Genomic DNA, 15,113 nt, shown 5'->3' with positions numbered 1-15,113 from the left:
TAATGGAAATATATCTGTATAGAAAGTGAGTGTTTTACGTATTGTAAATGTACTCTTGGATACCAAATCGGAGCTGCTCAATTCCGTCTAAATTAAGATTTTTTTTCTGAAAAGTTTCTCTGAAATTCACTTGTATTATTACCAGCTGCAATGACCGAATGAAAATAGTGAGTGAGTTGGGTTTAACACTGCTTTCATCTTCCCGAGGCAAGTGAGTTAACTGACTATAAAAGCTGGACTAACGAGTCTATGCTTAGTCGAATCAAAATCGCGCCACGAAATCGAAATCCGGTTCGTAAACTGTCATGCAGATTTCGGTCGATTGCAGGATTTGCAAAGCATGTGCACCGCCAACTCGTCAACAGATATTTTCAAAATCTTTTCATGTTTTTATTCAAGGTGCTCACGTGATTTGATATATTTCGTGATGTAAGACCCATTTTATCACAATATAGATCTTGATTGTCGAGCAGATCGTCCTGACTTGGCGCCGCCATTTGAAGCAAATGCAAGTGACAAGACAGACACATTTTTTATGGATAACAACTTCTTTAATACTGGGAAAAGCGACGTTTCGGTATAGATCCTTATACCGTTGTCAAGCAAGATTGAATGAGGGACATAGTACAGAATATATATAGTAGGTGGAGGATTAACAGTAGAGGATTAACAGTAACAACAATTGCATACATGAGTGGGATAACATTGGTAGGCCCTCATTCAGTCTTGCTTGACAACGGTATAAGGATCTATACCGAAACGTCGCTTTTCCCAGTATTAAAGAAGTTGTTATCCTTAAAAAATGTGTCTATCTTGTCATCCGTCAACTTCTAAGTAATGCCTATCAAACAACAAATGCAAGTGATACGAGAGGTGGAATCTGATTGGTCCATAGGAGAGGCTTAGAAGGGATATAATTGGTAATAGCCACTGGTGGCGCTACGTTCGAGCCCAGGAATTTCAGGCTAGTTCGGCAAGGGTGGAAACTGGACTTTTAAGTCAGTTAACGCCCTTGCCTCGGGAAGATGCACCGCTTTTAACATTATTCCAGTTATATCACGGCTCTCAGCTTAATGTGAGAGGAAAGCCCGAAGTGATGCAGATCTCAGGCGTTTACCACTTCGGTGAAACCCACGAGCATGGGTATGGTGATGACAAACCTAGAAACAATCGGATTCGAACCCACAATCATAGGTTTCTGGCGTGCCCAAGGGAGGCAACTCTGCACAGCGAATTGCGACGACTGGACCACCCGTGCCCCCCAATGAAAATAGATATGATTTGAAACATTAATAGTGTATTAAACAAGTCATTCCAGTCCCTTCTGAAAAGTATCTAAGCATTTTTTTCAAATGAAACTTTGCTTGTTTTGTGTTTTGTATAACAACACTTTGTACTAAGCCAACAATATGCCACAAAATAAATTGGTACGTCCTGCAAATTTAGGTACGCGTTCTCCAAATTTGGGAACTGGTCAGCTGGTTAAAGTACGAATGCTCCAAAACAGGTAAGCATCTGGCAAGAATTGTGGGGCTCGAATTGGGTACTACGGATCGTCTGGCATCCTGTGGATACCTGTTTGTCAAAGTTACATAATTTCCTGCTGGTCAGTAAATCCTGTCTATCGTCGACTATTAATAGAATGTATCGGTGACTGGAAAGTCCTTCATTCAATTCTGAGAAAGACTGGTTAGCAGCTGCCTTTGTACAAGCGTTTCCACGAAAATGTCGTTTCTTAGGAATTATGCAATGGCTTATTGCGTAATTCAGAATTCACGAGAATCTGTTGATTTAACTTTCGGAATCAACAGATACGAGTGATTTCTCTGACTTAAACCATGTTATGGTTGAAACATAATTTCTCCATAACATTCATTCTGACCTACAGTTGCGCCAGGTGTATTTTATAAAATGCACGTTAAGAATGGCAAGTGAATTCCTGGGTCAGGGTCAGCTGCTTGCACAAGAACAATAGCGTGACGTCATCATAATCGGTTTAAATAATATTACTTGGTTTTCAGTTCCGCCAACCAAATCTTTCCGTATACGAAATAAAAATATAGCATTTGATAGAATGTTCTTACCGCCAAGAAAATTAAAGTATTGGGTAACGAAACTTACCTGATTACACCAAAAACATATTTTAGTGAAAATTTGTCTTATCTTTATGCACACAAACAATGTAAAAGGTAAGAAGACATACACACAAATAAAACTGTTTAATTTGAATGCCGTATTGTGAAGCGAGCATAATCCGAACCGGAACTAGCAAACGGAATACATGCGTGTAATTAAGGAACAAAAGTGTCTACCTACGTCGCTGACGTAACCTATGTATCCGTACATTGCCCTATTTAAATCACTAGGAATACAATTTGTATTCATAGACCTTGGGGAGTGCATGTACCGCCCTTTCTCAAAACGCTGGTCCTCAGGGACCAGAATTAAGTGGCGACACGTTCGTCACCATTGACCCCTTTCCGGAACGGAGTTACCATTTGGCTTGCCCCGAATGGCACTATTGGTCACGAACGTTGGAGGAAGTCACTTACCATTCGTCACCACACGTCCGTAACCTGCAAGAAGACTCGTCACCCTATCGATGAATGTTATGTGCGAAAATACGACTAATCAGAATGAGCGTATGACCTCAAGTACTTCCGTCAAAGAATCCCTCAGAAAAAAAAGAAGATTTTACATATGTCTTGCACCTAAAAATATATCCTAGATACAATTATACTGTATAAAATACCGTAAGTCCTGATGTGTTTTAAAAAGCACATGGAATATATATGACATGGGGGAAATATACGTGAATAATTACGCAACGACTTTACAATTCTTTTAACTATACCCGTTTGCTCTTTAACGGAACCCAGTCCTTAAAATGGCCACGAGAGGGGCACGAATCGCTATTCGGCTTGTCCCAGGATAACACGAGTTAGTCACGAATGAGTCAGTTACAAGACCTGAATGTCAGGAACGGTCCGGTCGTGTGCAGAATATTCACCCCACAAAGACTAATTCCCATTGGTCTGCCCCTTCTAATTCCCATTAGTCTGTACCTTCTAATTCCCATTAGTCTGCACCTTCTAATTCCCATTAGTCTGCACCTTCTAATTCCCATTGGTCTGCCCCTTCTAATTCCCATTAGTCTGCACCTTCTAATTCCCATTGGTCTGCACCTTCATATTCCCATTAGTCTGTCCCTTCTAATTCCCATTTGTCTGCACCTTCTAATTCCCATTGGTCTGCCCCTTCTAATTCCCATTGGTCTGCACCTTCTAATTCCCATTGGTCTGCCCCTTCTAATTCCCATTGGTCTGCCCCTTCTAATTTCCATTAGTCTGTACCTTCTAATTCCTATTGGTCTGCCCCTTCTAATTCCCATTAGTCTGCACCTTCTAATTCCCATTAGTTTGCCCCTTCTTATTCCCATTGGTCTGCCCCTTCTAATTTCCATTAGTCTGTACCTTCTAATTCCTATTGGTCTGCCCCTTCTAATTCCCATTTGTCTGCCCCTTCTAATTCCCATTAGTTTGCCCCTTCTAATTCCCATTGGTTTGCCCCTTCTAATTCCCATTGGTCTGCACCTTCTAATTCCCATTAGCCTGTACCTTCTAATTCCCATTAGTCTGTACCTTCTAATTCCCATTGGTCTGCACCTTCTAATTCCCATTGGTCTGCTGTTACGACCAGCATGTCGGACGTAATTTGAGTTGACTGAAGAACATAGAGATAGTGAACAAGAATCATTCAGTGAATGTCCAGTATCTTGACATCTCGTATGTGCGGCTGTCACGTTTTAATCGGGATAGAATTCCTATCGGCACTAGAGTATAATATGAGCACTCCACTTGTATCGAATATGGATAACCCGGATTATTTAAAGACAACCGTTACATAGCTTGAATATTGCTGAGTGTGGCGTAAAGCAACACACGAACAACAATAGAGGAACTACACTTTCTTAGTGAACAAAAGAGAATATTTAGAAAAGTCTACCAAGCTGAGAAGATCTAGCGTGTGTTCAAATGTTGGTTTGGCGTTTTAAGCTTATTCAAATGAAACACAGAGCATTGATGTCTGTTACTATCTCAATTAGCCCATGCTTCAGGGTTATTGTGTGCGGAACTAGTTGTAATGCGAAAAGTAAACCGGGAAAGAGCATTGCTGTCTAAATGTGCTTGCTATATGTGTGTAACAAGTTTAGGAGCAGCCTCTCATTATAGAATTAATAAAAGTAGTACAGTGTGTGAAGCCCATTTCCGGTGTCCCCCGCCGTGATATTGCTGGAATATTGCTAAAAGCGGCATGAAACCATACCCACTCACTTGTGTGTCGGGAATACGGGTGGCCCAGTCGTCTCAGGCGCTTCAATTCCCAGAATCACCGTAATTATGTTTCTAGGTTTGTCGGTACCATACCCGTGCTCGTTGGTTTCACCAAAGTGGTAAACCTCTGAGACCTGCACCACTTCAGGCCTGCGAATCGCATTTGCCTTATACGTCGAGTTTATAGTGACGTTAAATCAAACTCACACCACAGTGACTAAACTCAATTAGGTGCTACGTCATGACGAAATTAATACATACCGAATTTCCGCTATTAAAAACGCATTATGTAGTTTACTTTTAGACACGTCAATAGTAAAGGCCGGCTCCTAGTAAGAGATCCGACCCTTATTCGTTTCATATGTGTGTCGGAACATTAGGAGACGGGACAGCTAAGCGTCTTACTTTATGACATTCAAATGTAACCATTGGCTGATGTTGACCTGGCCCTTTTTGTGGCTTAAAAGAACGAAGCATCTTCATAAATAAATCAATATTTATCTATTTATCTACAATGAGTCATGTTTGGCTGTTATCTGACCTGGCTGATTGTGTGTGATAGTACCCCCAACAGCGGCATGGTATCTCAGTGGGTTGGCACTATAAAACCGGCAATGGTCTGGGCAAGTACAAGCAGCCACACGCGCGCACCCACGCGCACCCAAACACACGATCGTGCATGTACGTCGTTATATAAATGCAATAATATTGAAGTCGACGTTTAACCCCATTTCACACCTGCTGGGTAGGTAAGTTAATATGTACAAGGATATAAATAAAATGAAATTATAAAAGCCTACGTGTGCTATGCCATTTAATAAACGTACAATCGTCGCTATCGTGATAGAGTGAATTACGTCATTACACTCAGGTCGCCGACAGCGGCATTAGAGGTACAGATAAAATATTGATCGAACAAAATGCATGTTCATGAAAACAATATTACAGTGGCATGTGACATTTTTCCCGAGCAGTCGGACCAAGTACAGAACACAATCTGAAAATTAGTGCAAACACCTTTGAAGTATTCTTTCCAGGTTTAGAGTTTATGATGATTATTTTACACAACTTGGACAGTTTTCTCAATGTTCCTAACCTTTGGCTATTAAAAATTAAATTCATATCATACGTTAGGTTTAATATAATAACATCTATGAATGAGTTGTTTTCTCCTCTCAGTCTTTCTGTATAATGTATAGGTGAGTCATAAGTATTCACAGCGCGGAGCAACAGTCAATCCACAGCACGCTGGGCGGGGCACTAAAAACGAGCTCCGCACATTATACCAATGTTGGGATGAACCTACGCTTTAACCACGAAGCTAGCCCAGGCCCACTTAATGCCAGTGTATAACTTTTTTTTATATTTCATTATATTTAGTTTTATAAGTTTCATTATCACAAAGCGAAAGTAAAAGTAAAAGACAGGTGCAGCTGCGCTGAAGATGCTCTCTGTACCTGCATCGCATGACTCATCGACAACCTCAAATCCTATAATTGTTTACGGGTTGTTTACATCTGTCTTTATAGTTAGAGACTGGCCCCCCTCTCCCGGGACACCCAACAAGGAAGTTTCGTCTAAATTTCCCAACTAGTTTCATTCTCTCCATTATGCAGTCCCGGAAATATTTCGACACGAACCCTGTACGTCTGTAAAATGACATCACATGCGATGTACACTTGGAGCAATGACAACGACGGCCGCTTCAGCACCGCCTGCAGATGATACAGGAATACCAAGTATGATTTCTTAATTATTGATAAGGAAAGGTCTTATATCATAGGGGTTGGGGTGGGGTGAGATTGTCATGAAAAAACCCAACAACAGCGAAAGAGAGGGGGTCGCGATAGATTTTCAATCAATCAATCAAACAATCAATCAATACTTTATTCAGTATGAAGGCCATAGGCCCATATACAAATAACAAATTACAAATATGGTAGAGGCAGAATACATAATTTTAAACATTGTTTAACAAATACATTCTTCTTTCAGACGCTTGATAAATAAACAGGCACAGTGGTTTAATTTGTTCTGTTTCGTTTGTGGCAATTATCTGTTTAAATGTATGCATATTTTCGATAGTGATACTTGTCTTTGGAAGATATTTAACTTTAATCGCATATTATTTGTAGGATACCTGGCTCTTTATGCTAGGCCTGAACAAAATTATCATAACTATATGGAGAGGAGGGGTGGGCGGGGGGGGGTTGGGGGTCGGAGGGGTGAATGGGTATCTTCCCGAGGCAAGAGCGTCCACTAGCCTTATTATCGAAGTCTTGTTTTTCACGCAGAAACTAGGCTTTGGTATAGTCTAGTGGACACTCTTGCCTCGGGAATGGCATGACAAAAAGACCAATCTCACCCCCACCCTTTATAATTAATGACCAGCCCCCAGATATATATTTCATTATGAACATATGCATGTATGCAGTTGTATGTATGTGTGTACACGCTTAGGATCTCATTTCCCCTTGTAAATACGATGCGCTTTTCTAACCTTGTTTGATTTCATCTTGAAACAATGCGAGGGTAGTGGGGCAGGCTTAATTCCCTACATGGGCACACCACGTGAAGCCTATTCCTGGAACCCCGACCGTCATATACCGGGAACATTGCTGCTCACTGTGGACAATGCGGCTATTGCACAGCTACCTGCACCCCAATGCATTTCATTATTGACAGGGCAAGCCTCATCTTCGTCTTCAATGGCATGCGTTGGTTGACATCATTCATATGTGTGATATTGCTGGTTTCAACAAAACAAAACTAGTTCCCTAGATACTTTCGCGATAACTTCTTGTTGCTTATATATTTGAGTGAGTGAGTGAGTGAGTGAATTAAAATCTAACGTCACGTCACGTCGGCATTATTTCTCCATATAGTGACGATCATATATTTGAGTGTCATAAATATTTTGTTTTGTTCTCTCAAATATACTTCTAAAAAACCACAAATTCTTTCATATTGCTATAGTTAATCTGTCATTACAGCAGAATTTCCAGTTATTCTACAGTGAAGACATTTATAATGTGGGTTGTGTTGGGCACGGAAGACTAAGTGGTATAAGGCGCGGTGCAGAGTTGCGTCCCTTGGTGGTACGAGGATCAAAGGTCCAACCTGATTACAACCTAATTTGTCAGTACCAAATTCATTCTCGTGTATTTTGTAAATGCGTCAATTTCGACTGTCCTTCGCCATTACGCTGACACCCGTGATATAAATGAGACACTGTACAATGCGGCGTTAAACCAATCACTCACTTACGTATACCGTGACAAAACGTACTTGAAAGAGACTGACTTAAGAGTGATGCCAGAATCAGGTCCGCAACGCCTGGCGGAATGATGAAGGAAAATGAAAGCGAAAGTAGTGAGTGAGTGAGTTGGGTTCAACGCCGCAGTATTCCAGTTATATCACGGCGTGTCATCTTAATGTGTGAGGAAAGCCCGAAGTAATGCAGGTTTACCACGTTGGTGAAACCCACGAGCACAGGTATGTTGCTGACAAAGCTACAAACATAATCCGGGGATCCGGGATTCGAACCCACAATCATAGGTTTTCAGCGTGCCCAAAGGACGCAACTCTGCACAATGAATTGCGGTGCCTTAGACAACATGTCCCCCGTGCCCCCGTTATGTGACAGGGGGAAAGTGTTGTCGGCATGTGACAGAAACATATCTGTGTGTGGGAATAAACATGTTGATATGTGGGAATCAACATGTTGATGATATATGAGAATAAACATCTTGATATATGGGAATAAACAAATTGATATGTTAGAATATACATCTTGATATATAGGAATAAACAAATCGATATATCAGAATATACATCTTGATATATAGGAATAAACAAATCGATATATCAGAATATATATCTTGATATATAGGAATAAACAAATTAATATTTGAGAATATACATCTTGATATATGGGAATAAACAAATTGATATATAGGAATAAACAAATCTATATATGAGAATATACATCTTAATATATGGGAATAAATAAATTAATATATGAGAATATACATTATGATATATGGGAATGAACTTCTTGATATATAGGAATAAACAAATTGATATTTGAGAATAAACATCTTGATATATAAGAATAAACAAATTGATATTTGGGAATATAAATCTTGATATATGGGAATAAAGACATTGATATATGGGAATAAACATGTTGATATACGGCAATTAACATGTTCATATATGGCATTGAACATATTGATATATCGGAACCGGTCATTAAATATATACGATCATATTTCACACACCCTTGTGAATTATATATATACTTCAGAGTTCTATAACGTGGATTCCATGTTGCAGGTGAGGTCAAGCTGGCTCTGCCTGTAGTGGCAGGGGGTCTGGCCATCTTCGTTATTCTCCTCGTCCTCAAACGGTGCGGGTATTGTGACAGGTGCGTGCTTTGTACTTAAAGTATATCATTACCGACGCGAATAGCCTCTCAAGGATTCTACGGTAGAATATCCTTTGCATATCAACGCGGCTGTTGAGAGATTATGGGTTGGATAGGTCCCTTGCAAACCTATACTTGTCGAATGAGACGACTCAATTGATCGGGTTGTCAGGTGTGGTGACAAAGTTGCTCATACTATCAATCACTGGATTATGGATTATAAACATTCCGCCTTCATATAGATGGAGGGGCGGCGGGGTAGCCTAGTGGTTAAAGCGTTCGCCCGGGTTCAGTTCCCCACATGGGTACAATGTGTGAAGCCCATTTCTGGTGTCCCCCGCCGTGATATTGCTGGAATATTGCTAAACGCGGCGTAAAACCCTACTCACCCCCTCACTCATATAGCTTGCATATTGCTGAGTGCAGGGCTAAACAACAACCCAATAAAACAGTAGTTGAAAATATATGTGACCATGTGGTCAAAGGCGGGTGACCCTACCAGGATCCGATAATCCTGGGTTCGAATCCAAGATTATGTTCCTCGGTCTGTCAGAACCATACCCGTGATGGTGAAATCGTGGTAAACTGTTCCAATCTGTGCCATTGTGGGCTTCTGCTTCATACAACTGACACGCACTGATATGACTGAGATAACACCAAAAGCAGCGTTAACCTCAGGTAGCCTTGTGGTTAAAGCGTTCGCTCGTCACGCCGAAGACCCGGGTTCGATTCCCGACATGGGTACAATGTGTGAAGCCCATTTCTAGTGTCCCCCGCCGTGATATTGCTGGAATATTGCTAAAAGCGGCGTAAAACCTCACTCACTCACTCAGCTCATTCACTCATATTAATATTATTACTTGTATTATTTTGAAGGATGTGTAAAAGAAAGAAGACGAGGAAGATGGAAAAGGAAGACATAGAGATGAGGACAATGTTGCCTCCTCCCATGCCAGTTTCAAGCCAAACACGCACCAACGGCGGCCTTTTGTTGCAACCCCTCCATGTGGACAGTCGCGATGGGTCTCAAAACCGTGGTCATTACAGCTCTCACATAAACAGAGCTCTGCCGAGTACCCCAACACCGCTACCCTGCCCCCCTAGGCACAGAAACTCTCACACTCTTCCCCGTGACGGCACTGACGTCGTGAGCGCGGGCTACAACGCCGTTTATGACAGACAGTTGATACACCAGAGTCAACGTAGAAGCAGACTCGGTAACCATGGCTACGTGACAATGTCGTCAGGTAAAGCTGCTTCTTGTTGCAAGAAAATACCAAAGGCCACCTACATCACCGCACGACATGACTCCAGTGTTCCCGTCAACGTCTGTGCTCCAATCTTGAGGACACACACGGAATCCGAGTGCAGAGAACAGTACCGCCATCGATTTAGTCAATTGTCATTAAATCACCAATGGAAGCCAGACGTAAGAGACCACAGAGCCGAAACTGTTCCATCTTGTGCACCTCTCACAAACATTTATTCAAATTCCACCCATTCTCTGCCAGATAGACTGAGGTGTACAGAGATACCAATTGGACCTTTCGTTTCAAGAGACACGCAGAAAGAACCAGATATGGAGGAGGCTATTGCACAAACGATAGCGAGCGAATCCTTTGAAAACATGGCGTCCTTCGAAGGAGCGTGGTGGCACGCACAACCTGAAGATACGGAAGATGAAAAGGATGCACCACATTTGCCAAAGAAGCGTTGTCAGTCACTGCCGCGCCATATGCACGCTACGGGAGCTACCTACGTTTCCATGACAACTCGGAAACTACCAAGATCACATACAATGGAAGGGGAGTATGTGACACTGCCCCCCTTGCACTGTCGACGCCCCTTCGACAGTTATATAACCAGCGGCCAGAGGATGAGGGGTCAGTCATTACGACTGTCCGGGCAACATGACAAGGAATTTGCAGCGCTGGGTCGCCCCTGTCCCATCAGGAAGGATCCACACATGTCATTGCCACCTCCAGCTCCATGTGTAATGTCCCACGATTACATCAATGCAAAGACAGCCTCGCACTTTTAGAATACGCCAAGTTGATTATTTGCTCTTCGGATTGCCTATTCTATCCACAGAGGACAAGCAAACATTGTCGATAATTTACGAAAATTTACTATTTTCGTGTGTATATGACTGTATCACTCATAACACATTAATATACATGTGTATTTTAGATTTAGGATTCGTAGAATGCAATTTTTGCCTCATTCATTAGTGTGAAGCCACTTTTGAGACGTGGCTGGAAATAAAGGAACTGGATATGATAATAGGGAAAGTACATCCAAAAGATGTTCCAGACGTGAAGCGATTCTGACTAACAAATCCCAGACTTCTCAGAACGACGTCATACGAATGTTTCTTGATTAAATATCATTATGTAAAGGTAGCATTGTGTATACTATATCATTCCGACTTGTAATAACCCATAATGCAGACATTATGCACACTTTTTTATATTTTACGGTTCACGGTTTCTTTGCTAACCAATTTCCTTGTGTAGGTCGAAATGAAAGTGAAACTACCTTTGTGCACCTCCATAGTCATTTTTTTTATTTGGCATGACGTTGTCTTCTTCCCGGAATAGTGGGAACAAATGTTGTCCATGTATTTTTTAAGTGCATTTTATGTAATGTTTGATTTTTCGAGGCGTGTTTTTTTGTAAATCACTCCAAGACAGCGCAGTAGGACTAATCAATACGTCTTCAAAATCTTATTTTCTTTTCTGATTGTTTTGGCACCTGTCAGTCGAATCCGTGACCGAAACATACACTAAGTTAGCTATTATATTGCATATATTCCAAGCATGAACTCATTCAGTGTTTTTTTAAATATGTCTAACAGGAAACAGTTGGTGCGTGTTGTACAGAGATTGACGATACATATCGTAGCCCATTGCCAACCTGGGTCTAGACGTTGTAACGTGACACCTCAACGCCTCTTTGGTATGTACTGGGTGGTGGGTGGCGGGATAGCCGATTGGTTAAAGCAATCGCTCGTAACGTCGGGGACCCGGGTACGATTCCCAAAGTACGGGGGTAAATTGTGGGAAGCCCATTTCTGGTGTTCCCCGACCTGATATTTCGATAATAATGCAAAAAAGTTGCCACTCACGGCTAGACTGATACCCATATTAGGTCTTGAGTTAGAGCACACAAAGTTAGTTTTGGATAATTTTAGTAGATTTTTTTGTACTGTAAATAGCTGTAGGAAAATACATAGTAAACAAACAACACCTACACATTAATGTCACGAGGAAACCAAATGGACTTTTAATTGTCATATGTGCAAGTGTATTTCGAATTGAAATACATATGGTTTGAATCAAACATTTTAGAACTGACAAATGGCTTGATCGTGATATGCCCTAAGATTTACAGTGAAACCTCATTAGTCCGGACGTAGTTAATCCGGACACCCGACTTTCAGACAGCCTTGACAGGTACGTGTCCTGCCAAGGAACACTACGCGGTACCAATGATTCGTTTATCCGGACATTTTTTAATCCGGGCACTGTCTCTTGGAATGGCAGTGTCCGGATAAACGAGGTCTCACAGCTAGTCTCATCCATGTTCTAACAGTGTCTGAGAAATGTTTGTATTTTCGCGTGAATAAAGTATATGTACTAATGGTAATGTTAGTAGTGTGTTTATGTCGAAACCGGTTATGGTGAAAAGTTTCGAATATGAATCCATTAGTAATTTAACGGTTATCTATTTTGATGAATAGTACATGGGGTACAATTGTATAGTTAGTAAATATTAGTAGTTTGAATGGAGCATTCCGTGTTGTATTAACACTCATACTAATACTCGATTACTTACAGACCGCCGTCATATAGCTGGAACATTGCTGAGTGCAGCGATAAACAACAATCACTCCCCCCCAAAAAGAAAAAATTAAAAAAAAAATTAAAATAAACTAAAAATTTACAAAAAATAAAACAAACAAAACAACAACAGCAACACACACACACAAAAAACACCAAAAAAACGCTGTCACATATGATTCAGTAATGGAGAAATTATTAGAATCTTGTCATTCTTCTTCCCCTGGTTGGTTGGTTGGTTTGTTGTTTAACGCCGCACTCAGCAATATTCCAGCTATATGACGGCGGTCTGTAAATAATCGAATGTGGACAAGACAATCCAGTGACTGATATCATGAGCATCGATCCACGCCATTGGGATATGATGACATGCATCAACCAAGTCAGCGAGCCTGACCACCCGATCTCGTTAGTCGCCTCTAACGACAAGTATAGTCGCCTTTAACAGCAAGCATGGGTTGCTGAAGACCTATTCTACCCCGGATCTTCACGGGGAGGCAAGCATGGGTTGCTGAAGACCTATTCTAGCCCGGATCTTCACGGGTCCAATCTACTTCCGGAATCAGCAGATTCGAGTGACATTTTTCGACTTAACCATGTTATGGGTGATATATAATGTCTTTGTACTTTGGCATAACGACCTTATAGCTGAGTCAGTTTTTACGTGTGAAAATGCACATTCAGAATGGCCAGTGAATCCCTTGCCCAGAAGCAACTACAACAACAACAGCTCATCATGTTGGTTTAATTGTTAAAAACGTTTAGGTTTCCGGGGCTGACAACTGCGTGTTCATGATTCATAATGCTTCCTATTCGACATGGAGGGTCGGGGTATAATGTGCTCTTACTCATGATGTGATGTGAATTGTCCTCCACCTACTATTTATATTCTGCACAATGTTCCTCAGTCAGTCTTGCTTGACAACGGTATAAGGATCTATACCGAAACGTCGCCTTTACAGTATTAAAGAAGTTAATATCCATAACTTGTGTCTACTTTGTCATCCGCCATCTTCTAAGTAATTCCTATCAAACAATTCATGAGACCTTGTTATCAACATATCTTCTTTGGGCTTTCTATCTAAACCTTTCTAGCATTAGACCTTGCTATCTCAACATCGCATTAGACCTTGCTATCTACATATCGCCATTAGACCTTGCTATCTCAACATCGCATTATACTGTGCTATCTACATATCTCCATTAGACTTTGCTATCTAAACATCGCATTAGACCTTGTTATCTAAACATCGCATTAGACCTTGCTATCTAAACGTCGCATTAGACCTAGCTATCAAAACATCGCATTAGACCTTGTTATCTAAACATCGCATTAGACCTAGCTATCTAAACATCGCATTAGACCTTGCTGTCTACATATCACCATTAGACCTTGCTATGGGCGATATCGAATACGTTCATGTGACCACCGTGATTTGACGTAGGATATAATTCCATTAACATCTTTCAGAGGGTGAAACGTGAATCATACGGCGGAACTTTACCCCTCAAGTTCCATTGGTCATATGTTGACTAATCTTTAAATTTTTAAACACTTAAAAGCAGGGTGTCGATGTTTTCCGGGGAATTCAATAACCGTATGACTTGACAACGTCTTGAATCTACCGCCTGTTAACCGTAGCGCCGTGTCGCATGACGCACGCAGGGAAATAGAAAGCTGTGACTGTCAGTCAAATGGAGCATCTTATCAACAGTCTGTGATGAATCCTTTCCTCGAGAATTTCTTATGCGGTGTAACACAGTTGTGTTTGAACACGACTTGACTATATCCGTGCGGTTGTATTAAAACACGCACATGGCTCTTTGATGATCTGTTTGAATGCTGTATGTCCCCAGCATGAGGACGCGGTTGTTTGTTTGTTGTTTAACGCCGCATTCAGCCATATACCAGTTGTATGACGGCGGTAAGTAATCGAATCTGGATCAGCCAAGCCAATGGTTAACATCATGAGCATCGATCTACTCATAAATTGGGATAGGATGACATGCATCAACCAAGTCAGCGAGCCTGACCGCCCGATCCCGTTAGTCGCCTCTTACGACAAGCATTGTCGCCTTTAACGGCAAGCATGGGTTGTCAAACGTGTTTGCATCAGAACACGTGAGCACACCAACCAATCAACCGACCGTTCTGTCAAGGTTTCAGCACGGTGCGGACTTCGGCGGACACCAGTGCGGATTTTGTAGGATCGAATGCGAAGGCTCTGGTCATTCATTATGTGTGTGTGTGTGTGTGTGTGTGTGTGTGTGTGCGCGCGCGCGCGCAGGGAATCAGGGTAGGTTCACCAAAAGCTATGACGGTCTCTAGGGGAGGTAATAAAATATTAGAGGTTCATGTTTAATTAACATTCTATAATTAATAATTATATATAGAGTTTGCATTTTGTTTTTTAGTTGTTTTTTTGTTGTTGTTTTTTGTTTTTTGTGGGTTTTTTTTTTTTTTTTGTGGGGGGGGGGGGGGGGCACGGGTGGCCCAGTCGTCTAAGG

General features: G+C 41.4%; 1 protein-coding gene across 1 annotated transcript; it reads left to right on the top strand.

Moving 5' to 3' along the window:
• The first annotated feature begins 6,000 nt into the window (after window positions 1-6,000).
• On the top strand, window positions 6,001-12,378 carry LOC139479192 (uncharacterized). The gene is made up of 3 exons (XM_071262023.1): window positions 6,001-6,073; window positions 8,673-8,763; window positions 9,640-12,378. Exons 1-3 carry the CDS (start codon window positions 6,001-6,003, stop codon window positions 10,802-10,804), a joined length of 1,329 nt encoding a protein of 442 aa, XP_071118124.1. The 3' UTR covers window positions 10,805-12,378.
• The last annotated feature ends 2,735 nt before the right edge of the window (window positions 12,379-15,113 follow it).

The sequence above is a fragment of the Haliotis cracherodii genome, unplaced genomic scaffold, assembly GCF_022045235.1.
Source record: "Haliotis cracherodii isolate W230 unplaced genomic scaffold, xgHalCrac1.p SCAF_4, whole genome shotgun sequence".
Lineage (NCBI taxonomy): Eukaryota > Metazoa > Mollusca > Gastropoda > Lepetellida > Haliotidae > Haliotis > Haliotis cracherodii.
The sequence above is the reverse complement of the archived record's forward strand: the minus strand, read 5'-3'. Positions and strand labels throughout refer to the sequence as shown.